This window comes from Chiloscyllium plagiosum, unplaced genomic scaffold (genome assembly GCF_037043375.1).
Source record: "Chiloscyllium plagiosum isolate Xiang-an unplaced genomic scaffold, Cpla_swu_hap1 HiC_scaffold_3, whole genome shotgun sequence".
Classification (NCBI taxonomy): domain Eukaryota; kingdom Metazoa; phylum Chordata; class Chondrichthyes; order Orectolobiformes; family Hemiscylliidae; genus Chiloscyllium; species Chiloscyllium plagiosum.
This window is the reverse complement of record NW_028270141.1, coordinates 54,731,933-54,758,808: the sequence shown is the minus strand read 5'-3', so window position 1 is coordinate 54,758,808 and position 26,876 is coordinate 54,731,933. Positions and strand designations below refer to the sequence as shown.

The 26,876-nt window shown below is 41.2% G+C and overlaps 1 protein-coding gene across 1 annotated transcript in view; it reads left to right on the top strand.

Moving 5' to 3' along the window:
* Window positions 1-26,876, top strand: part of lmbrd1 (LMBR1 domain containing 1) — a 292,459-nt gene that overhangs the window by 94,709 nt on the left and 170,874 nt on the right. The window contains exons 4-5 of the mRNA XM_043681689.2: window positions 3,800-3,897; window positions 7,620-7,687. Coding sequence (XP_043537624.1) covers window positions 3,800-3,897; window positions 7,620-7,687 — 166 coding nt within the window. The remainder of the gene's footprint in view (window positions 1-3,799; window positions 3,898-7,619; window positions 7,688-26,876) is intronic.

Below are 26,876 nucleotides of genomic sequence, written 5' to 3'. Positions count from 1 at the left end.
GTTTTCACGTAGAGGTGGTGTATGCATGGAATGAGCTGCCAGAGGAAGTGATGGGTGCTGGTACAATTACAGCATTTAAAAGGCATTTAGATGGGTATATGAATAGGAACCGTTTAAAGGGATATGGACCAAATGCTGGCAAATGGGACTAGATGAATTTAGGATATCTGGTTGGTGTGGACACGTTGACAGAAGTGTATGTTTCCATGCTGTACAGCTCTAAATGTATGACCTGTCTAAGCCTGTCTGTGTTTAGTGTTGTTTTCCTTGTTCTTTTTGCTCTTCCCCAGCTCTCTTTTATCTGATAACTTTGACATTTGGGTTAGTGTCCCAACAGTCCTTGCCTGATGGTAGCTTCTACATTCTCTTTAATCTCTCTTTTGAAGACTTAGCACTGTTGCATAAGCTCATTAGTGCTTTAAGTCTGTAGAGATGGCCAGCTGGAACCTGTTCAACATGTCCTTATCCTTCTCTGTCTCTATTGCAAATGACCATTGTGATTTTATGGTTATTGCTTTTATCAGCTGCAATTGTATCTTGCTAAATACAAGGTGGTGATCTGATCCAACATCAATACTTCATAGGAATGGCTGACATCTGCGATTAATGGCTATCTGCTCAGTCTTGTTCATGGTCCTGCCAGCTGGAGACCTCCATGTCATTTTGTGGATGTGCTTGTGTTTGATGAAGGTATTTGCAGTGCTGAGGCTATTTCTATTGCAAAAGGCCAGCTGACACTTGCCTGCTGACCATGGGGCATTAAGGAATAAAGGTCAAAGGCAGATATATGAAATTAGACTGCAGATCTCATTGAATGGTGAAACCAGCTCGAGGGGCTGAATGGCCTACTCCTATTCTAATATTCTTGCATTTAGATATAATTTGCCTGACAAAGACTTGGATATAAGTTTGAGAAATAAATATTACAATGTATGCAGATAGCTTTGATAGTAAAGCATAGCATAGGATATTAATGAGAAACAATATGGCCTCGATAATGAAATAGAATCAGTATGGATAGAAATTAGAAATAGCAAGTGTCAGAAGTGTTGATGGGAGTAATTTATAGACCTCTAATATTATTACAGCATTGGACAGATCGTTAAATGATAAATCATTCATTTTCTTGAGATGTTCCTTTGTTTAAAGGAAGTACCAGCATTTTCCAGAGGTTTGTTCAATGTTTGACTTGCTAGTCCATAGCTAAAGGACTTGTGACAAAGGCAATGCATTAATTGTTTGGGGGGGGGGGTATTTAATTTTCCAACAGACCAAGACAATTAAATTAGCAAGGATGGTCTAGAAGATGAGTTAGACCATAAGACCATAAGAAATAGGAGCAGAAGCAGGCCTCTGAGCCTGCTGCACCATTCACAAGGAACATGGCTAATCTGACATTCCTCATGTCCAAATTCTTGCTCTTTACCCACAAACCTTGATACCCCAACTGATCAATTACTTATCTGTCTCTGCCTTAAATGTACATAAGGACTCACCCCCCCCCCACCTCCAAGCGCTCTGTAGCAAGGTGTTCCAAAGACACGCAACCCTCCAAGCGAAGAAGTTCCTCCACATCTCTGTCTTAAATTGGTGCCCCTTATTTCTGAGACTGTGCCCTCTGGCCCTAGACTTTCCCATGAAGGGAAACATCATCTCAAGCATTTATCCTGCCAAGCCTCTTAAGAATCCACTATGCTTCAAATAGATCACCTCTCATTCTTATGAGTAGAGTCCCAACTTGTTTAGCCTTTGCTGTTACGACAATCCCTCCATACGGGGATCATCCTTTTGAACCTTCTCTGAACTGCCTCCAATCTTCCCTTAAATAAGGGGACCAAAATTTCTCACAGTATTCCAGATGTGGTCTTACCAGCACTTTGTACCGTTGCAGTAAGACTTCCTATGCTATACTCTATCCTACATGAAATAAAGGCCAATATTCCATTAGCCTTCTTGATTATCCACTACACTATTAGGTTTCTGTGTCCTGTGCACAAATACCTCCAAGTCTCTTTGTATTGAAGCATTCTATGCTTTTGGTGGCTCAGTGGTTAGCACTGCTGCCTCACAGTGCCGGGGACCCAGGTTCGATTCCCGCCTTGGGCAACTGTGTGGAGTTTGCACATTCTCTCCATGTCTGCTTGGGTTTTCTCCGGGTGCTCCAGTTTCCTCCCACAATTCAAAAGATGTGCAGGTCAGGTGAATTGGCCATGCTAAATTGTCCATAGTGTTAGGTGCATTAGTCAGGGCTAAATATAGGATAGGGGAATGGGTCTGGGTGGGTTAGTCTTCAGATGGTTGGTGTGGATTTGTTCGGCCAAAGGACATGCTTCCATACTGTGGTGAATCTAATCTAAAAAAAACACACTTCCAATATGAATGATTTCAGGTTTCCATTATACTCTATTTGCCAACTTTTTGCCCACTTAGTCCATCAGTATCTCTTTGAAAACTGTTTGCATTTTTTCACAGAGTTCACAGAATATGTTATTATCCCAGCTGATGGTAATACCTGCCATTTCAGATCTCTGAATGAAACTTGGCTATACTCTAACCCTGTCTAGTCTCCTGTCAGTGTCATTCTACAGCACTTTGAATAGTTAGCTGCTTTCAAAATTGATCAAGGCAGTCCATTTGCTACATGTTAGATGCTATCTCTTAATAGAAAAAATACATTCATCCATGGCATAACATCTGTGCTTATTTCCTAAGCAATATATCATTGGTAGCAATATATCATGTTTTAAATTTTTATCTGTTATTGCATGCTCAATTGTAACATAAAATATTATGATTCATTTGAAACTTTTTAATCAAGTCATTAAAGTCTTTGTTTACATCTTAGTTGCTGATTTTCAATGGATTAAATCATTCTACTTTTATAATTTATATTTTTATATAGTTTATATTTTTAATTAGTGTTCTGAAACTAAAATTTAAATCCAATTAGCTTTTACGGCCAGGTTGATACTTTAGTTTCCAAGAAGAACTAGTTGAGGAGAATTGGAGTTACATAGAATCATAGAATCTGAGAATCCCACTGGACTCAAAACATTTTTTTTCTTTGCAGATACTGCCCGTCCTGCTGAGTTTCTGTTTATGTTTCAGATTTCTAGTATCTATGGTTCCTTTGTTTATTTCAGTTGGGGAAGATTTGAATTTTTCTTGACTAACTGGGAGAAATGTTTTGTGGTCTCTCTAAGTCAGTCAAAAAATCTAGATACTGAACTGTCAGAATCCATTTGAAGAGTCTATGTGAGAATCACAAAGCCATCTGAAGAAGAGATTGCTCCTGCTCCATGTCAACAGATTTTTATGATTGAGGCAAAAACAATGACTGCAGATGCTGGAAACCAGTTTCTGGATTAGTGGTGCTGGAAGAGCACAGCAGTTCAGGCAGCATCCAAGGAGCTTCGAAATCGATGTTTCGGGCAAAAGCCCTTCATCAGGAAGAAAGGCAGTGAGCCTGGAGCGTGGAGAGATAAGCTAGAGGAGGGTGGGGGTGGGGAGAAAGTAGCATAGAGTACAATGGGTGAGTGGGGGAGGGGATGAAGGTGATAGGTCAGGGAGGAGAGGGTGGAGTGGATAGGTGGAAAAGGAGATAGGCAGGTAGGACAAGTCAGGACAAGTCATGGGGACAGTGCTGAGCTGGAAGTTTAGAACTAGGGTGAGGTGGGGGAAGGGGAAATGAGGATACCGTTGAAGTCCACATTGATGCCCTGGGGTTGAAGATTTTTATGATTATATTGTGAAATTGAGTGTAGAATCTCAGAACTTAATTTCTATACTCTTGTTACAGCCTTGTATTCAATCATCCTATTTTGCGTCTTCCTCTGGATCCCATTTGTCTACTTCTACTATGAAGACAAGGAGGATGAAGATCCCAATAAGTGTTCTGTAAGTTTCTGGAAAAGATGTAAAAGAATTAATTCGTGGTTTTTAATATAATGTTACTGTGGAACCAAGGTTAGATCTTAAAGCTACGATGACAAGAAAGCACTCAAAGATACAAAGTTAAAAAGGGATGGTTTCCAGTTCAAAAGGAAGATGAAAAGACTATTTGTTTCAAAGAGTTTAAGACCTCCTTGAGGTATACAGTTTAAACCTGAAACCATATTTGTTAAGTTGGTATTGTGGTACATAAAGCAGAAATGAATATTTCCAATGTGCTTCGTGTTTGGTGTGTTCTGATAAAATATTGATTTAAAACTATCAGGTATTCTTCCTTCTTGAGAAGCAGAGTGCATGCATGAAATGAGCTGTCAGAGGAAGTGGTGGAGGCTGTATAATTACAACATTTAAAAGTTTAGAGGGATATGGGCCAGGTGTTGGCAAATAGGACAAGATTAATTTAGGACATCTGGTCAGCATGGATGAGTTGGACCAAAGAGTGTGTTTCCATGCTGTGCATCTCTGAGTCTAAATGTGGAACTCTCTTCACAAAACGCAGTAGATACTAGCAGTTAATTCAGTTTACATCTGACATTAATAGATTTTTTTTAACATGCATATAAAATACTGTGGATCTGTGAAAGGTGGATGGTGTTAAGATCCATATCAGCTTTGATTTCATTCAGTTCTGAGGAAGAGTCATACTGGACTCAATACTAACTAGAATCATATAATATAGAAGAGGCACTTCAGCCATCAAGTCTGCACTAAAAAAGAATAATTCTAAATCTACAGTAGTCCCATTTTCTAGCACTTGGTCCATAGCCTTGAATATTATGATATTTCAAGTGCTCATCCAGGTACCTCTTTACAGGTTGTGAGGTTTCTCATGTTAGCTGCACACCCAGACAGTGCATTTCAGATTCCCACGATCCACTGGGTGAAAATAATTTTCCTCAAATTCCCTTGAAAGAAATAACTGGAAATGATATCACCCACTTTAAGAAACCAAGACCTATAAGTAGAGAGGAGGGACATAGCTTTACCAGAGACTCTCACTGATGATGTTACCTAGTAAGGTGACGAAACGTCTGAAAACAAACCTTCAAGCTCAGTGAGCTAACTCACAGACTTACCTTGTTCAAGTTTATAAAATCATAAGGGGCATAGTTAGGGTGAATAGACACTGTCTTTTCCCTGGGTTGGGGGGAGTCCAGCCCTAGAGGGCATAGGTTTAAAGTGAGAGGGGAAAAATTTAAAAGGCACTTAAGGGGCAATTTTTTCATGCAGAGGGTGGTATGTTTGTATGGAATGAGCTGCCAGAGGAAGTAGTGGAGGGTTTAGAGGGATATGGGCCAAATGATGGCAAATGAGACGAGATTAATTTAGGACATCTATTTGGCATGGACAAATTGGACTGGAGGGCCTATTTCCATGCTATACAGCACTATGTCCTCATAAGTTTTGGTTCTTCTACTTGGCCATTGTAAAGCTGCTTGGTGTTGAGTAAAGCAATCATGTGTCTCCCTCAATAAAAATATTTTGCCTCTTATTATAGTTGAATGAAATACTGCCAAACTGGAACATAGCTGTGTGCTTTCATATTCCTGTAACTTGGTACATTATGTCAGCAGCAGTATCTGCCTACTCGTGAGACCCTTTGCTATTTAATGAGTTCTGTTGGGTATTCAAGGAGGACCATCCTTTGTGTGGGAAAGGAAGACATGCCTCCTTGAAAGATGACTCGTTTCATTCGATAACTGTTGTGAATTCAAATAGCATTTTTCTAGTTATGGGCATGCCAACTTTTGTCTATTATCCATTAAATATTTAAGGCTCTACGAATTCGGATGTGTTTTATTTTAATAGACCACTCTCTAGTGGTAAGTACAGACAATGTTCGTTTAAACAAAAATGCCTCGCGCATTCTGTGGTTCAAATTAAATTTAAAATGCATTGCATACAAGGCCACAGGTCAAGTGCTAGACAGTGGAACAAGGATAGATCGGTGCTTGATGGCGGGCAAAGTGCCTCTTTCCATGCTGTAAAACTCTATGATTCTTAACTTTCAAGAACAAAGGATTGTTCTTAACACTGCACAACCACAATTTTCTTTGTGGATACAGAACAGAAGTGGACATAGTACGTTGTGTGTTGGCAACATAGCTCACTTTTAACCAAGAACTTTTCTACACTTTACCTTTCTCAGGATTGCTTTACCTGTTTCCTTAAATATTGATTATACTTTATCACCGATGTCTACTTGTAACCCCAACAGCAATCCAAAAGCATATTTTCTGGGAGGCTCAAGCCACCACTTAAATTTGTTTAGATTCGCATGATCTATAGCAGCTTGTGGGCTGTGTCATGTCTTGAGTACCGACAACTTGGTTCCAATTGATCTTATATTTTATCTTTGCTGATTTTACCCTGTTTACATTGAAGATTTGTTGGTAGCATTTCCTTGGAATTTTTCTCTCATTGGTGGCAAATCTGATATAGGAACACCTGAAACAATGAAAGGAATGCAAATTTATCAATTTAAACTTTGTACCTGTGATCTGTGGTTCCATGTTTACACTATTTTACATCTCACAAAGAGAAAATTTAAATATGTCTGATTTAGATTTAAAGATTTTTTCTTTGCGTTTTTACATCTCACTACAATTTTTTTATATATAAATAAAATAATACTGAAGGAGTGTCAACAGATGTCACATAATTTACTTTTCATGTGTTTTAAGGGGAAAATAAATGCGTTCATAATGAAGAAAGAATGAGAAGATGAAAGTAGGTGGGAATTGGTCAGGGGATTGTTAATAGTAGGCCAGGACAGAAAGAAAGTTGAATACGTAGAAATGAGCGCTGAGAATAGGAGAGCCTACCCGTTCTCTCACTTTCAGCTCTCTTTATAATTAGATTACATTACAGTGTGGAAACAGGCCCTTCGGCCCAACAAGTCCACACCGCCCCGCCGAAGCGTAACCCACCCATACCCCTACATATACCCCTTATCTAACACTACGGGCAATTTAGCATGGCCAATTCACCTGACCTGCACATCTTTGGACTGTGGGAGGAAACTGGAGCACCCGGAGGAAACCCACGCAGACACGGGGAGAACGTGCAAACTCCACACAGCCTGAGGCGGGAATTGAACCCGGGTCTCTGGCGCTGTGAGGCAGCAGTGCTAACCACTGTGCCACCGTGCCGCCCACCTGTTTAAGGAAACAGGTAATTCAGTCAGCTTCCCTTCTGTCCTGGCCTACTATCAACAATCCCTTCATCTACCACCTCTTTTATCTCTCACTCTCACACTCTGTCTGGGTTCTGTCTCCACCGATCTGCTCACTCTATCCATGCATGTCCACATGCGTACCTCGTCACAATAAATACCACTATTTCCTACCTGCTGTCAGTTCGAATGACGAGTCGCTGTACTTGAAACAATGACTCTGCTTTCTCTCCACAGATGCTGCCTGACCTGAGTTTTGCCAGCAATTTCTATTTTTGTTTCAAATCTTCAGCATCTGCAGTTCTTTGTTTTATTTTAGTCTGTATTTGAGGTTTCTTTCTTTAAAATGTATCCACTTAAGTGTATGACTGTTTTAAACTTGGATATCTGTAATTTATCCACTTAAATGTACAACTGTTTTAAACTTGGATATTTGCAATTTTCATCCATGGTTGATGCTGATACTAACAGTAATTGCCTCTGTTCTTTTCAGCAAGTGAAGAATGCACTGAAGTATACCCTGGGTTTTGTGTTTATCTGTTCCATCCTTTTCTTAATCGGGTAAGTTTGTTCGAATGAAATGCAAGGTTTTTGTCTGCTGAATCAACATGTGCATTTGTGTTTAAAATGCAAAATTTTGCTAAGAATTAGATTAGATTAGATTACTTACAGTGTGGAAATAGGCCCTTCAGCCCAACAAGTCCACACCGACCCGCCGAAGCGCAACCCACCCAGACCCATTCCCTTACATTTACTCCTGTCCCAAACACTACAGGCAATTTAACATGGCCAATTCACTTAATCTGCACATTTTTGGACTGTGGGAGGAAACCGGAGCACCCGGAGAAAACCCACGCAGACACGGGGAGAATGTGCAAACTCCACACAGTCAGTCGCCTGAGGTGGGAATTGAACCTGGGTTTCTCGCGCTGTGAGGCAGTAGTGCTAACCCAATTGTTTCATTGTTCCTTATCTTTTTTCTCTTACTTCAACAATCTATGATTTGTTGGTTAGGGATGAACTTTGACAATTACAACATCTGTACAAAGCAAAATTGTAACACTTTCATTTTATACTAGGCCTTGCTTTACCTGTTTCCTTTAGAAATGCAGATACTAAGTCAATGTGGCAGCCAGCTTACTCACAAAAACGTCATGGACAAACACAGAAATTTTGTTTGTGGCAGTGTTCACAAAGGGATTTTGTTAGTCAGGACACTGGGAAAATTCTGCTCTTCTGCTGACTGAATGAACTGACAAAAATCACAACATATTGCCTTATATGGAAGATAACATCTCCAGCATTGTGTTGGAGCATTAGCGCAAGGTTATGTATGTAAATTCAATGCTCAAAGGAATCAGGATGGTGCTCAGAATGCTCAACACCTTATGATTGCATAATCTACAAGCCGAAAACAGAGTGACTTCCAAAGATGGGAAAGGTCTTAATCAATTCATCAGTCTTTTGATATACAATCATGGGGGTATGGAATTGAACTCAGCAGGAAGATAGTTTTAATCAGATTGCAACATATAACATAGGTGCTCATTAGAGGGATGTTTGAGAGGGATCTCCATAAATTTTGATGAAATAAGTGATTGAAAAATGTGGAAGTTAATGGGCAGTACAGAATTTTTCAGTTTTTGGAACTGTCAGTTGATCCGATCTGGTATTGAACATCTTTACATTTTTATACCAAGTGATAACTAAAAGCTGCATCAACACAATGGTTTTATCCAGACAAACTGGCTCTCCTCCCAGACGTAACTGAAAAAAAATACAAAGCCATATGACTCTGTATAAAGTTCTTTTCGTCCAATACCCTATCCTGGGAAAGTTCCTGATTCGTTCTTAGTTCCCCCTCGGCAGTGAGAACCGAATTTTGGATGAGAGTCTATCACAAGTATGTGAAATGTAAATACCTTTTCTTTGGCTCAATAGTGCTGGACTTGGCTTAGGCGTTCCTTTTTATCTTGTGGTAATAATGATTACTGCCGATCCAAGACCATATCATTTGTACTAATAGCTACTTTGACTATTTGCCCTTCTCGCCCATGAAGATATAATAAAACAGTTTGAGATTATGGTCTGCTGCAATCCTTTTTAAAAATCACGTTTTGATTAGAGTTCGTTTATTTATCTGCTGAGAATTATATTACAGTTTTCTTAAATTAACATGAAACTGCTGTAACCTTGCAAAACTTGACCATGACAGCAATTCAGTAATACTTACAGAAATAGTTGTCTCAGTTGAGTATAGACAAACAACATTGCATTAACATGTCTCAAATATTGGGTGGCAGAAGCAGTCAGGGCAAGCCGGAACAAAGCAGAGAATGAGGTAGGTCTGATAAGTTAAACTGCATTTATTTCGATGCAAGAGGCCTGAAAGGGAAGGCAGATGAACTCAAGGCATGGTTAGGAACATGGGACTGGGATATCATAGCAATTACGGAGACATGGCTCAGAGATGGACAGGATTAGCAGCTTAATGTTCCAGGATACAAATGCTATAAGAAGAAATGTGTTGTTGATAAGGGATAACATTACTGTTATACTTCGGGAGGACATTTTTGGAATACATCCAGGAATGTTTTTGGGTGGAACTGAGAAATAAGGGATGATCACCTTTCTGGAATTGTGTTATAGACACCCCCCCCCATAGTCGGTGGGAAATTGAGATACAAATTTGTAAGGAGATTTCAGTTATCCATAATAACAATAGGGTGGTTACAGTAGGTGTTTTTAACTTTCCAAACATAGATTGGTGTTCAGGGTTTAGATGGAGAAAAATTTGCTTAGGGTGTACAAGAAAAATTTCTAATAGGGTATGTGGATCTCTATAATAGAGAAAGTGCAAAACTTGACCTACCTTTGGGAAATAAGGCAGGGCAGGTGACTGAGGGGTCAGTGGGAGAGCACTTTGGGGGCAGCAACCATCATTCTATTAGTTTTAAAATAGTGCTAGAAAAGGATAGACAGGATCTAAAGTTCTAAATTGGAGGAAGTCTAATTTTGATAGTATTAGGCAAGAACTTTTGAAAGTTGATTGGGGCGGATGTTCGCAGGTAAAGGGAAGGCTGGAAAATGGGAAGCCTTCAAAAATGAGGTAACGAGAGTCCGGAGACGGTATATTCCTTTTAGGGTGAAAGACAAGGCTGGTAAGTATAGGGAACGCTGGATGACTAGAGAAATTGAGGTTTTGGTTGAGAAAAAGAAGGAAGCAGATGTCAGGTATAGACTGTAGAGATTAATCCTTAGACTATAAAGGCAGTAGGAACACACTTAAGAGTGAAATCGGGTGGATAAAAAGGGGACATGAGATAACTTTGGCTAAAAGGGTTAAGGAGAATCCAAAGGGATTTTATAAATACATTTAAGGAGAAAAGGGTAACAGGGAGAGAATAAGGCCCCTTAAAGATCAGCAAGGCAGTCTATGTGTGGAGCCGCAGGAGATGGGGAAGATACTAAACGAGTATTTTGCATCAGTGTTTACTGTGGAGAAGGACATGGAAGATATAGAATGTGGGGAAATCGAGGGTGACATCTTGAAAAATGTCCATATTACACAGGAGGAGATGCTGGATGTCTTGAAACGCATAAGTGAATAAATCACCAGGACCTGATCAGGTGTACCCTAGGACGCTGTGGGAAGCTGGGGAGGTGATTGCTGGGCCCCTTGCTGAGATATTTGTATCATTGATAGATGCAGGTGAGGTGCCAAAAGACTGGAGGTTGGTCAACATGGCGCCACTATTTAAGAATAGTGGTAAGGAAAACCCAGGGAACTGTAGACTGGTGAGCCTGACATCAGTGGTGGGCAAGTTGTTGGTGGGAATCCTGAGGGAAAAGATTTAGATGTATTTGAAAAAGCAAGGACTGATTCGGGATAGTTAGTGTGGCTTTGTGCACAGGAAATCATGTCTCACAAACTTGATTGAGTTTTTTTTTGAAGAAGTAACAAAGAGGATTGATGATGGCAGAGTGGTGGACGGTATCTGTATGGACTTCAGTAAGGCATTCAACAAGGTTCCTCACGGTAGACCGGTTGGCAAGGTTAGATCTCATGGAATACAGGGAGAACTAGACATTTGGATACAGAACTGGCGCAAAGGTAGAAGACAGTGGTGGTGGAGGATTGCCTTTCAGACTGGAGGCCTGTGACCAGTGGTGTGCCACAAGGATCGGTGCTAGGTCCACTGCTTTTCGTCATTTATATAAATGATTTGGATGTGAACATAGGAGGTACAGTTAGTAAGTTTGCAGTTGACACCAAAATTGGTGGTGTAGTGAACAGTAAAGAAGGTTACCTCATGGTACAATGGGATCTTGATTCGATGGGCCAGTGGACTGAAGAGTGGTAGGTGGAGTTTAAATCAGATAAATGTGAGGTGCTGCATTTTGGAAAAGCAAATCAGAGCAGAACTTACACACGTAATGGTTAGCTTCTGGGGAGTGTTGCTGAATAAAGAGACCTTGGAGTACAAGTTCATAGTTCCTTGAAAGTGGAGTTTCAGGTAGATAGGATAATGAAAAAGGTGTTTAGTATGATTTCCTTTATTGGTCAGAGTATTGAGTAAAGGAGTTGGGAGGTCATGTTGTGGCTGCACACGACATTGGTTATGCCACATTTGGAACTGTGTGCAATTCTGGTCTCCCTCATATCGGAAGGATGTTATGAAACTTGAGAGGGTTCAGAGGAGATTTACATAGAGGTTGCCAGGATTGGAGGATTTGAGCTATTTGAGGCTGAATAGGCTGGGGCTGTTTTCCCCGGAGCATTGGAAGCTGAGGGGTGACCTTATTGAGGTTTATAAAATCATAAGGGGCATGGTTAGGATAAATAGACAAGGTCTTTTCCCTGAGATGGAGGAGTCCAGAACTAGAGGGCACAGGTTCAGGGTGAGAGGGGAAAAATTTAAAAGGGACCTCAGGGGCAACCTTTTCACTGTGTGGTGTTTGTATGGAATGAGTTGCCAGAGGAAGTGGTGGAGGCTGGTACAATTACAACAATTAAAAGGCGTCTGGATGGATATATAGATAGGAAGGGTTTAAAGGGACATGGGCCAAGTGCTGGCAAATGGGACTTTATTAGGTTAGGATATTGAATTGAATTGAATTTATTGCCACGTGTACCGAGGCACAGTGAAAAGCTTCATCTTGCGAGCAATACAGGCAGATCACATAGTTAAGTGGCATAGATAGTAAATAATAGGTAAACAGCAGCAAAAACAAAAACACGGGTACAGAAAAATGTTAAGAGTTTGAGAGTCCATTCGGTATTCTAACAACAGTAGGGTAGAAACTGTTACGAAACCGACTGGTGCATGTGTTCAGGCTTCTGTACTTTCTCCACAATGGTAGAGGTTGTAGAAAAACATTGCCAGGGTGGGATGGATCTTTGAGAATGCTGGCGACCTTTCCTTGACAGCGGGCCTGGTAGATGGATTCTATAGATGGGAGGTTGGCCTTTGTGATTGTCTGGGCCGAGTTCACCACTGTCTCTGATCTTGAATGGTACAATTGCCATACCAGGTAGTGATACATCCAGACAGCATGCTCTCAATGGAGCACCTATAAAAATTGGCAAGGGTATTCGCCATCATGCCATATTTCCTCAGCTGCCTGAGGAAGAAGAGACATTGTTGGGCCTTTGTAACCAGTGCGTCCACATGAAGAGTCCAAGAAAGCTTGTTGTGGATGACCATTCCCAGGAGCTTGATACTCTCCACTCGTTCCACCTCTGTGCTGTTAATGTGTAGGGGTGCATGAGTAACATCTTGCTGAAAGTCAATAATAAGTTCCTTGGTTTTGTCAGCATTGAGAGCTAGGTTGTTCTCAGTGCACCATTTTTCCAGGTCTTCCACCTCCTGTCTGTAGTCTGTTTCGTTGCCATCTGAGATTCGACTGACTATGGTGGTGTCATCAGCGAACTTGTAAATGGCATTAGTCTGGATATCCGTTCGGCATGGAAGAGTTGGACCGAAGGGTCTGTTTCTATGCTGTACACCTCTATGACTGTGACTGTATGTGCACTTGTGATACCAAGACCTAAAAAACTACGGGCCAAGTGATGTAAAATGGAATTAGAATAGTTTTGAATCGGCATGAAGGCGATGGGCCAAAGCTCCATCTTTTTTCTGCTGTAGATCTCTGTGACTTCATAGACTAGGGTTAACTGAATCGGACAATATTAAAACTTTTCAATGGAAAAAAATTCACTGGTGAATGTAATCTGTAGGATTGGTGAATACCTAATAAAATGATAAAGTAGTAATATCATCAAAAGATAATAATATTGAAAAGAAAAATCTACTTAGAGAAGAGTGATAGAAGAAAATTGACAGACCATAAGACCTTGGTGCAGAAGTAGGTCATTTATTCCTTTGAGACTGCTTAGCTGTTCAGTACTGTTATGACAATCCTCAAGTTTTATTTTTGATTTTCCATATGACTGTTGATTCCTTACTGATAAAAAAAATCTATCTGAACCTTGAATATACTTAACAACCCAACCGGGTCAGCCTTATGTGTTAAAAGAATTCCACAAATTGGCTATTTTCTGAGAGAGAATGTTCATCATCAGAGAAAATGTTCCTCATCACCTTTATCTTAAATGGGCAATTCCTTACCCTGAGATTGTGGCCCTCTGGTCCAGACCCCTCCACAAGTGGAAACCACCTCTTTGCATCTACTCTGTCAAGCCCCTAAGATCTTACATGTTTCGATAAGGTCTCCTTTTATTCTTCTAAACTCCAATGAGTACAAGGCCGACCTCCTTAATCTGCTGTCACAAGACAATTCCTCCGTATTTGGAATCCACCTAGTGAATCTTCTGTAGACTGCCTGCAATGACAGTATGTCTTTCATTAGATCGGTAAACTAAAACTGCCCATAACTGTTCCAGGTGTGGTCTGACTATTCCTTGTACAGTTTTAGCAAGATGTTCCTGTTTTGATACTCCATTCCCTTTGAAATAAAGGCTAACAGTTCATTTGTCTTTCTTACTACCCATGAACTTTGATGCTAGCTTCTCATGATTCATGTGAGGGGGCCCTATGTTCCTCTGCAACACATTGTCTCAGCTTCCTGCAATCTTTTTCCATTTAAATAATATTAGGCAGTTCTGTTCTTACTGTCAAAGTTAATGACCTCACATTTTCCCAAACTATTCCATTTGCCAAGTTTTTGGCAACTCACTCAACCTGTCTCTATAGAACATAGAACAGTACAGCACAGTACAGGCTCGTTGGCCCTCGATGTTGTGCTGGCCTTTTATCCTACTCTAAGATCAAACAAACCTACATACTCTTCATTGCACTAACTTCCAAGAGTCACTTAAATGTACCTAATGTTTCTGACTGTACTGCCACTGCTGGCAGTGCATTCCACGCACTCACCACTCTGTGTAAAAAAACATCCTATGACATCGCCCCTAAATCATCCTCCAATTACCTTAAAATTATGCCTCCTTATGATAGATATTTCTGCCATGGGAAAAAAATCTCTGGCTATCCACTCTAACTATGCCTGTCAACATCTTGTACACCTCTATCAAGTCACCGCTCATCCTTCTTCACTCCATTGAGTAAAGCCCTAGCTCCCTCAATCTTTCTTCATAAGACATGCCCTCCAGTCCAGGCAGCATCCTGGTAAATCACCTCTGCACCCTCTGTAAAGCATCTTCATCCTTCCTACAATGAGGCGACCAGAACTGAACACACTATTCCAAGTGTGGACTAACCAGGGCTCTGTAGAGTGCAGCATAACCTTGTGGCTCTTAAACTCAGTTTTCCTGTTAATGAAAGCCAATGCACCATACACTGTATTAACAACCCTGTCAATCTGGATGGCAAGTTTGAGAGATCTGTGGACTTGGACCCCAAGATCCCTCTTATCCTCCACAATACCAAGAATCCTGACTTTAACCTATATCCCTTTATTGAATCTTTGTGTCGTCCTCACTACTCGCCTTCCCATCTGTTATGTCTTCTGCAAGTTTGTCGATAGGACAATCAGTTCTATCATCTAAGTCACTAATGTATATTGTGAATAATTGTGGGCTCAGCACTGATCCCTGTGGCACTCCCCTAGTTTCAGGTTGCCATTCTGAAAATATCCTTTGTCCCATGTCCCATGTCCCTGTCTTCTCTTAGTTAGCCAATCCTCTATCAATGGAAATGTTACTACTCCCAACATCATGGACTCTTATCTGGTAGCCTTACGTGCAGTACGAATTCAAACACCTTTGGAAATTTGAGTTTATTACATCTACTGGTTCCCTTTTATTTATTCTGCTTCTTTCCACCCCAAAGAACTATAAGAAATTTGTCAGGCATGATATCCCCATCATGAAGCTATATCGGCTCTGCTGATGATATTCTGTATTTCCAAGTGCTCTAAGTGACATTTTTTGTGAAAGACCCTAACATTTTCTGAACAACAAATGCCTAGAGTTACTGTTTTCCTTTGTCTCCTTCCCTTTTTGAAGAAAGGTCACGTTGTTAGTTTTCCGATCTTCTCAGACATTCCTAGCATTGATGGGTTCTTGGAAGATTTGTACTATTGCATCTACGGTCTCTGTAGTTACTTTGTTTAAAATCCTATGATGCAACCCATCAGGTCCAAGCAACTGATTCGCCTTTAGACCTATTAATCTTCAGCCCCATTAGTTTCACGAGTAGATGATAGTTAGTGTTTACTTCCTCCCCAAATTTAACCCCTTGGTTATTCAGCATTTTTGGAGTGCTGTTAGTCTCCTGTACTGTGAAGAAAGATGGAGGTATTTATTCAACTCGCTATTATTTCCTGGTTCCTCATTATTATTTCCTCAGCCTATGCTCAATTTAGCCCCTTTCTTCCTTTTTATGTATTGACAAGTTAAACATTTTTTGTATGAGTGGAATGTATTTCTCTGATCAAATTGTGGCATGATTTAGTATCACTAAGCCCACTACCTTAATTCTGCATTTGACCTTGAATAGATGAATATGACTGTAACACATAGGATCAGAAATTAGGCCATTCAGCCCATCGAATCTAATCCGCCATTCAATCATAGCCAGTAAGTATCTCAACCTCATTCTCCCACTTTCTCTCCGTAACCCTTGATCACCTTTACAATCAAGAGCTTATCTATTTCTGTCTTAAATATACTCAATGACCTGGCCTTCACAGCCTTATGTGCCAGTGAATTCTATAGATTCACCACTGTCTGGCTGAAAGTCTAATTATGGTATTTTGTGAGATCACAAGGTTTTTTAAACATGTCATGGTGGAGCATATTCCACTCCAAAATGCTGTACAAGTAATAAAACAGCAATGTTTTAAACTGAGCCACATTTTCAAGTTCTCAAACAGATCCTTGTTAGAGCTCCTGTACTTAATCACCTTTAGAAATGCAACTGCAGTGATGCAGGAACAACATTTTTCTGTTATCCATCTGTTCTTGCAAACTTTGATTAATAGCTGCTGCCAGGTTAAACCCCCCTGAATTTAATCTGCATGTTTACCATGCTACATTCATCTTGCAATACCTCTCTCCCAGAAGCATCACTGTATGCTCCATATTTCTATGCAGTGTTATTTTCACAGGTGATAATTGTTGGAATTAGAATCTTTTAATTTTGTCTGCAATAACTTTAGACTGCATAGTGGTGAAGCGCAGGCTTTTGATGGCAAGTACTTCATTGTGGTCATGTTGCCAAGGGCATAACATATTAGATAGTCATTAATAAATTCGATAGGGAATACAAAGAACATTACAGCACAGGGACAGGCCCTTCGGCCCTTCAAGCCTGCGCCGATCCAGATTCTCTATCTAAATCTGGCACCTATTTTCTAAGAATCTATATTCCTTTCCTCCCTACCCATTCATGTATCTGTCTAGATACATCTTAAATGATGCTATCGTTCCTGCCCCTACCATCTACGCTGGCAATGCATTCCAGGCACCCACCACCCCTGCATGAAGAACTTTCCACGTGGATCTCTCTTACTTTGAACTCATGATCCCTAGTAATTGGGTCCTCCAGTCTGGAAAAAAGTTTCTTGCTATCATAAGAATCCCGAACATAATTAGACGGTACAACTTACTTTCACATAGAGAACTTGAAGTGAATATCAGTCAAGCATTTAATAAGTTAAATAAGCACATGATGGAGAAAGCAGTGAAAACGTATGCCGTTAAGGTTAGATGGAACAGGTTGTGAGATCTTTGTGAAGCAAAATGCTACTACTAATTAAATGGCCCTATAGCCTGTTTTTATTATGCATGTTTCATGCAATGTACATTATGTAATTTGCTGAGGCATGACAAAAATTTTCACATGCAAGATGAAGAGTAGAAGGAAAATTTCACAATTTTCTTAAACTAATCTTCTTTGTGGTCATGAAGGAGCATGACAGAGGCTTGGAGGTGAACATTTTGGCAAAGATGAAATAAGATTTGTTTAGCTTGCTTTATTTGTTACATTACTGCGTAACAAACATACTAACCAATCATATGTCACATAAACTTGCATAGACTATCTCACATTATGAACAGTTGGTTGAAATGAGATGTACACTGTCTGTGTACTCCAGTTTCCTTAATCTCTGCCAGTCCACTAACACAAAAGTATAACCTAAACGCATTATTGGAGGAAAAGAAGTGCTAATATTTTAAGAAGTTACAATCCAGTTAGCATGAGGGATTAGTTGGAGATCCTCATGTACGCTTGATATGTTGTTTTCTTAGCTGTAATGATAACTGAAGCTGAAAGGAATGAGAGAAGGAGTAAACGTAACACGTTTCTTCTTCCTCACCGTTCTCTCATTCTGCCTTTCTACAAATCTGTTGTATAAATTTGAGAGGATTGATTACGGAGCCATGTAGAAAAAAATTAGGCTAACTTGCCCAATACTACTACACTTCTAGAGTTCTTCCTCTTTCACCACCTTCACGGGCCTAATTTCCCATAGCTTTACAGTTGGGATGGGTAGAATATAAGTTTGTGTCTATGGTACTGAACTGATATACCTTGAGCTTTCTCCAATTTGGTCATACAAAATAAATTAGACTACAAAGGGAAACATTAAAAAAAAACACGTATTGGAGTTCAGCTTTGGTTTAGAGAAACTTGCAGTCTTCTCCTTTGAAAGAAAGTGATGACACCAGAGGAATTTCACTAGTGGTTACAACAGAAAGTTCAAAATGACTCAGTAGTAAAAAAAAAAATGCTTAATTCCAATTGGGGGATCTGAATTCCCCAATGCTTAAAAGTATGTATGATATAAATCATATATTACAAGTGAATGTTGAGCATTGGCTTAAGTTACATTAGTCAGGCAGTGCTTATTCTTCTAACATCCTTTTGGGAGCTATGATCACATCTCTTTTGGACTGTACTCTTTGTGTAAATGAAAAATAATGTTAGCTTACGGCTTCTTCCATCATGTAACTGTTATGCAGGCATTGTAAACTGAAATGTGCAACTTTGTCAACTTACTTTCCTACTTTACTGATTTGAAATTGAGCTATTAACTGACCAGTTCTAGATATTTTTAGAATAATTTGCTGAGTATCATGCTTGACACTCTTGAAAAGGGTTGATGCAAAATACAGTCCGTAAATTGTAGTTTTGCTTTCCTGAATTCCTATTTTCTTTATGTCAAAGCTAATTCATGCTCAAAAGTACAAAATACTGTATTCAGTCTCCAAAAATAACTTCTGCCAAATTCATTGCAGTTAATCAAGAATTCAAGCTCGTATTAGTACATAGAATATTAGTAAATCACAGTCTTGGGTAGTGTACCAGCAATTGCAATCAATTAGGCATGACAACTCCAGCATGGAAGTGTGTATTATTGCGTCCATTTAATGCTGTTATTAATCTTTATACGAATGTTTCCAAGGGAATACTTGATCAGATGGCTTCACTATCAAAAGTCAGATGTTATAGTATCTTAAGAAAAGTTTTTTTTTCTGAAGATTTACAGTCTGTGGAATTATTTTCGCCCAAAAAAACAGTAAAGGCAATTTCATTGAATTTATTCAAGGCTGAGTTAGATAGATTTTTGAAAGGTAAGTGAGTTAAGGGCTATTGAGGCAGACACAAAAGTTGGGTTTAGAGCACAGCTAAATCATTAATGGTCTTATTTAATAACAGGGCGGGCTCAAAAGGCCAAATTACCTAATCCTAATCCTATGTTTTTAGGTTCCCAAGTGTGAATCTAATCTCTTTCTATAAATGTCTTTTGGTTATCTTTGGAGTATACCATGGACCAAATTGCTTTGAGCATGCCGCTGCTTTTTCTACTGAGTTATTTTGCATTTTTTTGTTAAAACCAGTAGAGTAAAATATGGATATGTATGAACAATGGATATTTCTTCCTAAAGAATAGTTGGCTAAGTGGAACTTATAAATATGATAACAAGAACATAAGAGCAAATTACCACAGTTGCTGGAATCTGTATTGAAAACAACAAATGCTGGAGATCACAACAGGTCAGAAAGCATCCATGGTGAGAGAGCAAGCTAACATTTTGAGTCTAATCGTCAGAGCTGAAGTACAATGTGGAGTGGACAGCATTTATGCTATAGTTTGAGGGGGTGGGGGGTTGTGGCCCATATTTTGTGTAGGGTGCTGGTGGAGAAAAGATGTTGATAGTTCAGATTAAATGATCGGAATGTGAGAATCTCAGAACAAGGATGTGCCTCCTGCTAGACCTGAAAGGACAGACATGGATGGGAGTAAGAAGAGAGAGGATGTGATATCAAGCTAAAAGAAAAGGAAGAAATGGTTCACAATTTGAAGGTGTTAAACTCAATATTAAGTCCAGAAGGCTCTAAAATGCCTAGTCTGAAGATTCATGGAATCCCTACAGCTTGGAAACAGGCCTTTCAACCCTACAAGTCTACACACTGACCCTTCAAAGAGTATCTCACCCAAGCCCATTACTCTAAATCTACATACACATCCCTGAACATTATGGGCGATTTAGCATGGGCCAATTCACCTAACTTTGGATTGTGGGAGGCAACCGTGTATCTGGAGGAAACCTACACAGACACAGGGAGAATGTGCAAACTCCACACAGACAGTCACCCGAGGCTGGAATTGAACCTGGGTCCCAGGCGCTGTGAGGCAGCAGTGCTAACCACTGAACCACCATGCCGTCCTAAAAGATGAGAAGTTGTTCCTCCAATTTCCACTGTAATTGACTGGTACACTGCAGCCTGCTGAGGTCAGGCATGTGGGCAGGATGCTGTGTTAAAATGACCAACTACGGGAAGGTCAGGGTCAAGCTGGAGGTGCTCTGCAAAGTAGTCGTCCAGTCTGCATTTAGTTTCTCCAATGTAGAGTAGGCCACATTAGTGTAGCAAATACCATACACAAGATTGGAGGGATACAGGTGAAATGCTGCTTCACCTGGAAAGACTGTTTAGATGGCGAGCAGTAAGGAGCTGGAGGGGCAGGTATTGCACCTTCAGAGAGTGAGGGATGTGGTTTTTGTGGAATGGACTAGGGTGTCACGGAGGGAGTATCCCTGTGTAATGCAGAAATGGGGAGTGAGGGGAAGGTATGTTTGGTGGTGGCATTTTGTTAGAGTTGTCTGAATGGTGGAAAATGGAGAATTTTGAATGTGGAGAATGGTGGGATGAAAAGTAAGGGCAAGAGGAATCTGATCACGCTGTTGTGAGTCATGGAAAGGGGCAAGCGTGGAGCATGGGTAATGGATAGATGTAATCGAGGGCCGTGTCAACGACAGTGGGTGGGAATCCACGGTCATGGGAAAAGCAAACCATCTCAGCAGTACTGTTTTGGAAGATGGCATCATCCAAACAGATGCGACATAGGCAAAGGAGCCAGGAGACGTGGATGGAGTCCTTGCAGAATATGGGGTGTGATGAACTATAGTAAAGGTAGCTATGAGAGTCAGAGGCTTTTGTAGTGGATGGCACTGGACAGTTTATTCTTGAAATGGAAACAGAGAGGTAAAGGAAGGGAAGTGTCAGAAAGTTATAGAGGGATAGAAATTGGAGACAAAATGAATGAAGTTTTCAACGTCCTGGCGGGGTCTAAAATGGCATCGAAGTGGTCCTCGATGCACCAAGAAAAGAGTTGTGGAGGGGGCCAGTCTAAGACTGGAATAAGGATCGTTCCACATACTCCATAAAGAGGCAGGCATAACTGGGACCCATGCACGTGCTCTTAACTGCTTCTTTAACTTGGGAGAAGTGAGATGAAGTAAAGGAGAAATTGTTCAGTGAGAGAATAAGTTTAGCCAAGCGGTGGAGAGTCGTGGTTGATATGGATTCTTTAGGCCTGTGTTCAAGGAAGAAGTTGAGAACTCTCAGACTATCCTGGTGTGGAATGGTGGTATAGAGGAATTGAACATCCATGGTGAACAGGAAGCATTTCGGGCGAGGGAACTGGAAATTGTCAATATGGTGGAGGACATCAGGGGAATCATGGAGGTAGGTGGGCAGGGTGTGGACAAGTGGAGAGAAGATAGTGTTAAGGTAGGAGAAAATGACCTCAGTGGGGCAGGAACAGGCTGATACGATAAGCCTGTTGGCGCAGTCTGGTTTGTGGATTTTGGCTGAAAATGTGTTGCTGGAAAAGCGCAGCAGGTCAGGCAGCATCCAGGGAACAGGAGAATCGACGTTTCGGGCATAAGCCCTTCTTCAGGATTTTGGGATAGAAGTAGAAGTGAGATGTCCAGATTTGGGAGACGACTAGGTTGGAGGCAGTGGGGGGATGATCTCCCCAGATAATGAGGTTGATGACGCTCCTGGCAACATTGGCTTGATATTGCAGGTCATGGTCCGGGGAGGGGGAATAGGAAGAAGTGTCCGAGAGCTGGCAGTGATCTATCACAAGGTGAAGATCAGTGCCCCAGACTACAACAGCACCACCTTTGTCAGCTGGTTTGATAACAAAATTAGGCTTGGACCTAAGAGAGCAAAGTGTGTCAATTTCAGAAGAGGACAGGTTAGTGAGAGGAGCCAAGAAATTGAGATGGCCGATGTCATGTTGACAGTTTTCAATGAAGAGACTGAGGGCAGGTAGGAGACCAGGGGAAGGGGTCCAAGTAGAGGGTGGACACTAGAGTCCGATGAAGGGATCAGTGGAATGAGAGGGGACAATCCTGCCCGAAGAAGTGAGTGTGGAGAAGAGGCGGCTGAAAAACAGTTCAACATCATGACGCGCCCAAAATTCATTAAGGTGGGGGCATAAGGGTATGAAACTGAGTCCTTTGCCGAGGACGGTATGTTCAGCCTCAGAGAGGGAAAGTTCAGGAGGTATGGTGAACAATGGCAAGGGCTTGGGTTGAGAGGAATGGTCTTGGGGACAGAAAGTGATGACATATGAAGGCTGTAAAAGGGTGGGTGCTAAGGGCGGGTCCACAGGATGTATGTTGGAGTCCATAAGTTGCTGAAGCTTGTGCACCTTGATGTCTGTAAGAAAGAGCAAAGGTCTTACGTTGAGGCGACGGATGAGGTGAAGGATGAAGTGAAACTGGAGGCTGGATTAGCTTTGAGTGTGAGTGGGCTGATGTTGCTGCGGAGTGGAGTTGAGTGTGCATATATGCTGGTGCATGGCATTGATCCAGCAGTTGAGCAATCCAAGGAACGTAGTATGTCCTGGAGATACTTGTAATCCCAGGTGGATTCGAAACATGAAGGGTGAAACTTGAGTTGAAATCCATGTGGGGGAAACCTGAGTTGTTGGCAGTCACTGAGGAAGGTAACATGGCTGTGGAAGTGAGTTTTGGCAAGCACTTATGATAAACCAAACACAGACTAAGTAATTACTTTATGGAACACCTCTGGTCTGTGTGCAAGCGTGCCCTTGACTTTCCCATAACATGCTGCAGTGTTCCAGTCAATCATAGCGCAAACTGGAGGAACGACATCTCATCTTCAGACTTTATAGCCTTCTGGACTTAATATTGAGTTCAAAATCTTCAAGTTGTGAACCATTTCTTCCTTATCTTTTAGCTTGTTATCATTGTTATTTTCCCTCCCCCCCCCAAACCCAGTGTCTGTCTTTTCAAGTCTGGCAGGAGACACACCATTGTTCTGCCACTCTCACATTCTGATCACTTAATCTAAACTATCAACATCTTTCCTCTCCTAGCACCCTATACCCATTACTCCCCCCACCCCACCTCCCAACTAAACTTGAAATGTTAGTGTGCATTCTCTCCATGTTTGACCTGCTGTGATCTCCAGCATTTGTTGTTTTCCATAAAAACATAAGTTTGTGTATTGTCTTTTTCATAACAAATATGAATAAGGGTAGATCATAAGACTCGAGGAGAAAGTAAGGTCTGCAGATGCTGGAGATCAGAGCTGGAAATGTGTTGCTGGAAAAGCGCAGCAGGTCAGGCAGCATCCAGGGAACAGGAGAATCGACGTTTCGGGCATAAGCCCTTCTTCAGGAATGGGGAAAGTTTGTCCAGCAGGCTAAGATAAAAGGTAGGGAGGAGGGACTTGGGGGAGGGGCGTCGGAAATGTGATAGGTGGAAAGAGGTCAAGGTGAGGGTGATAGGTCAGACTGGGGTGGGGGCGGAGAGGTCGGGAAGAAGATCTCTGGTTAGGAAGGCGGTGCTGAATTTGATGGATTTGACTGAGACAGGGTGGGGGGAGGGGAAATGAGGAAACTGGTGAAATCCGAGTTCATCCCTTGTGGTTGGAGGGTTCCTAGCCGGAAGATGAGGCGTTCTTCCTCCAACCGTCGTTTTGTTGTGGTCTGACGATGGAGGAGTCCAAAGACCTGCATATCCTTGGTGGAGTGGGAGGGGGAATTGAAATGTTGAGCTACAGGGTGGTTGGGTTGGTTGGTCCGGGTGTCCCAGAGGTGTTCTCTGAAACGCTCCGCAAGTAGGCGGCCTGTCTCCCCAATATAGAGGAGGCCACATCGGGTGCAGAGGATGCAATAGATGATATGTGTGGAGGTGCAGGTGAATCTGTGGCGGATATGGAAGTTTCCTTTGGGGCCTTGGAGGGAGGTGAGGGGGGAGGTGTGGGCGCAAGTCTTGCACCTCCTGCGGTTGCAGGGGAAGGTGCCGGGAATGGAGGTTGGGTTGGTGGGGGGTGTGGATCTGACGAGGGAGTCACGGAGGGAGTGGTCTTTACGGAATGCTGATAGGGGAGGGGAGGGAAATATATCCTTGGTGGTGGGGTCCGTTTGGAGGTGGCGGAAATGACGGCGGATGATGCGCTGTAGCGGAAATGATCATAAGACTCATCAAACCTGCTCCACGATTCAGTATAATGATCTTCTGTCTCAACTCCATTTTACTGCTGGCTGTACAGACAAATAAGATTAGAATAATTTTCAGTATGGATTAGTAGCTGGCTTCAAGATAGAAAGTGGAAAGCAGGAGTGCAGATTAGTTATTCCGAGTGACAGAAGGTGGGAAGTTGTGATGAAGAAGGATCAGTCCTGGGAATTGCTGTTGACAGTTTATTATTAATGATTTGGATGTTGCAATCAAATACTCAATTACTAAACTTACAGATGACACCAAATTGGAGCACAATGGGTGAGAACACCAAATTATGGGACATTAATAAATTTGTAGAATGGGTGAATTGCAAATAAAGTTCAGCACAGGTAGATATGAGGCCATATATATAATTGTTAGAAAAATATGAAGGTCATTTATTTCTTGGAAGACACGAGCCTTGGTGGAGTAGAGGAACAAAGCATTCTTGAAATAGAAATAACTAAATTAACTAAAAGTGGTGTTGCAGTTCCAAAGTAATTTGTAAAAAGCAAACCAAGAATTAGACTTTATCTTGAGAGGGTTTGTCTTGAAAAGTAGGAAAGATATGCTAAACATATATTGAAACTTGGTTAGATCATATTCAGAGTAAAATCTTAACAGTGCTGGAAAAGACAATATGGCCCATTGCATCTGTATCGACCCTTTGAACAACATCACATCCAGACAAAGCCCGTCTCCTATCCCTGCTGTGGTTTTCCAGTACTACACTTTTCGACTCCTGTATTTACCATGGCAAAGCCTTTCTATCCTTGGACATTATGGGCAATTTGATCTGACCAATCCATCTAAACTGCACACCTTTGGACTGATGGAAGAAACCAGAGCACCTGGAGGAAGTCCATGCACACACTGGGAGAATGTGCAGACTTCACACAGACAGTCGCCAGTGTCAAATTGAACCTGGATCATTGGTGCTGTGAAGCAACAATGCTAACCATTGTGTCACCCCAATGGTTCAGAGAAAATATCTGCTCCTATGGACAGGAGCATAAATGCTTACAAGTAGAATCAGACAATTATTTTAGGAGAAAATATTTACAAAGCAGTGTGGAAAAGTCAGTGGAACAGGAACAGCTGAGTTTATTTTGCTGAGAGCTGCTGCAGATTTTAATGGAACAAATGGCTTCCTTCTTCACTGTCGGCAATCTGATTCACATATCCTTTGAGTCCTTGAGAGATCAAATATCTGCCTAAACCAGCCAGAAATATATCCAATAATGGAAGATCTACTCCCTTTAGGGTAGAGAATTTCGATGGTTTACAACCCTGAATGAATAATTTTTTCCTCATCTCAGTTCTGAGATTATATCTTCCTGCTATAGTTTTCTAAACCAGGGAAAATAATCTCTCAGTTCCTATCCTGTTGCATCCTTTCAAAATCTTGTATGTTTCAATGAGAACACCTCACTTCATTTTTGACACTTCAAATATTGGCCATTATGTTTGCTTACTTTATTCTTTCAATGGATATGGACTTTGCTGTCTTGGGCATCATTTATTACCCATCCCTAATTCCCCTTAATTGGGCACTCACAATGTTGTTAGGAATGGAATTCCATGATTTTGACAGTGACTGTGAAGAAGCAACACAATGTAGTTCCAATTCAGGATGATATGTGGCTTAAAGGGAATATTGCAGATACTGGTATTCCCATGTATCTGCTGCCCTTGTTCTTCTAGGTGGAAGAAGTTTCAGTTTTGGAAGGTGCTGTCGAATGACTCTTGGTGAGTTGCTACAGTGCATCTTGAAGATTGTGCACACTACTGCCAAAGTGCTGTGGTGATGAAGGGAGTGGATAGGCTGCCAGAGAAGTGATCTCTTTGTTCTGGGTGCTGTTTCAGCTTCTTGAATGTTGTTGGAGCTGCACTAATTCAAGCAAGTGGGAAGGATTCTACCACATTCTTGATTTATGCCTCATTGAGGGTGGGTTGTCAGGGAGGTAGTTGCTTACTGCAGAATTCTCATTTTGAGTAGTTTTTGTGGCCACAATATTTATATGGCTGATTCAGTTCATTTTCAGGATGTTGATATGTGGAAGCTGAGCTATGATAAAATTATTGCATTTTTGTTTTTGAGGTTCACTGTTACTTGCCACTTATCTGCCAAAGCCTGGACATGTCCGGATCTGGCTGTGCATGAATACAGATTGCTTCAATATCTGAGGAGTCATTGAATATTGTTCAGTCATCAGCAAGCATCCCTTTTTTTTGACCTGGTGATAGAGGAGGGTCATTGATGACACATCTGAAGATGGTCGAGTCTGGAGAATTGCCACGACGAACCCCATGCTAGAATGATTGATCTCCAACAAGCAGAACAGAGAACTTTTGAGCTGGTGAATATCTTGTGCTACCTGAAAATCAATCAAATAGTTATTGACAAGCGGAAGTCAGCAATGACTGGCCACTAGACAATAGACTAATTGTGTACTTATACCAATCAAAGCTACAACTGCTTGGCTCCAG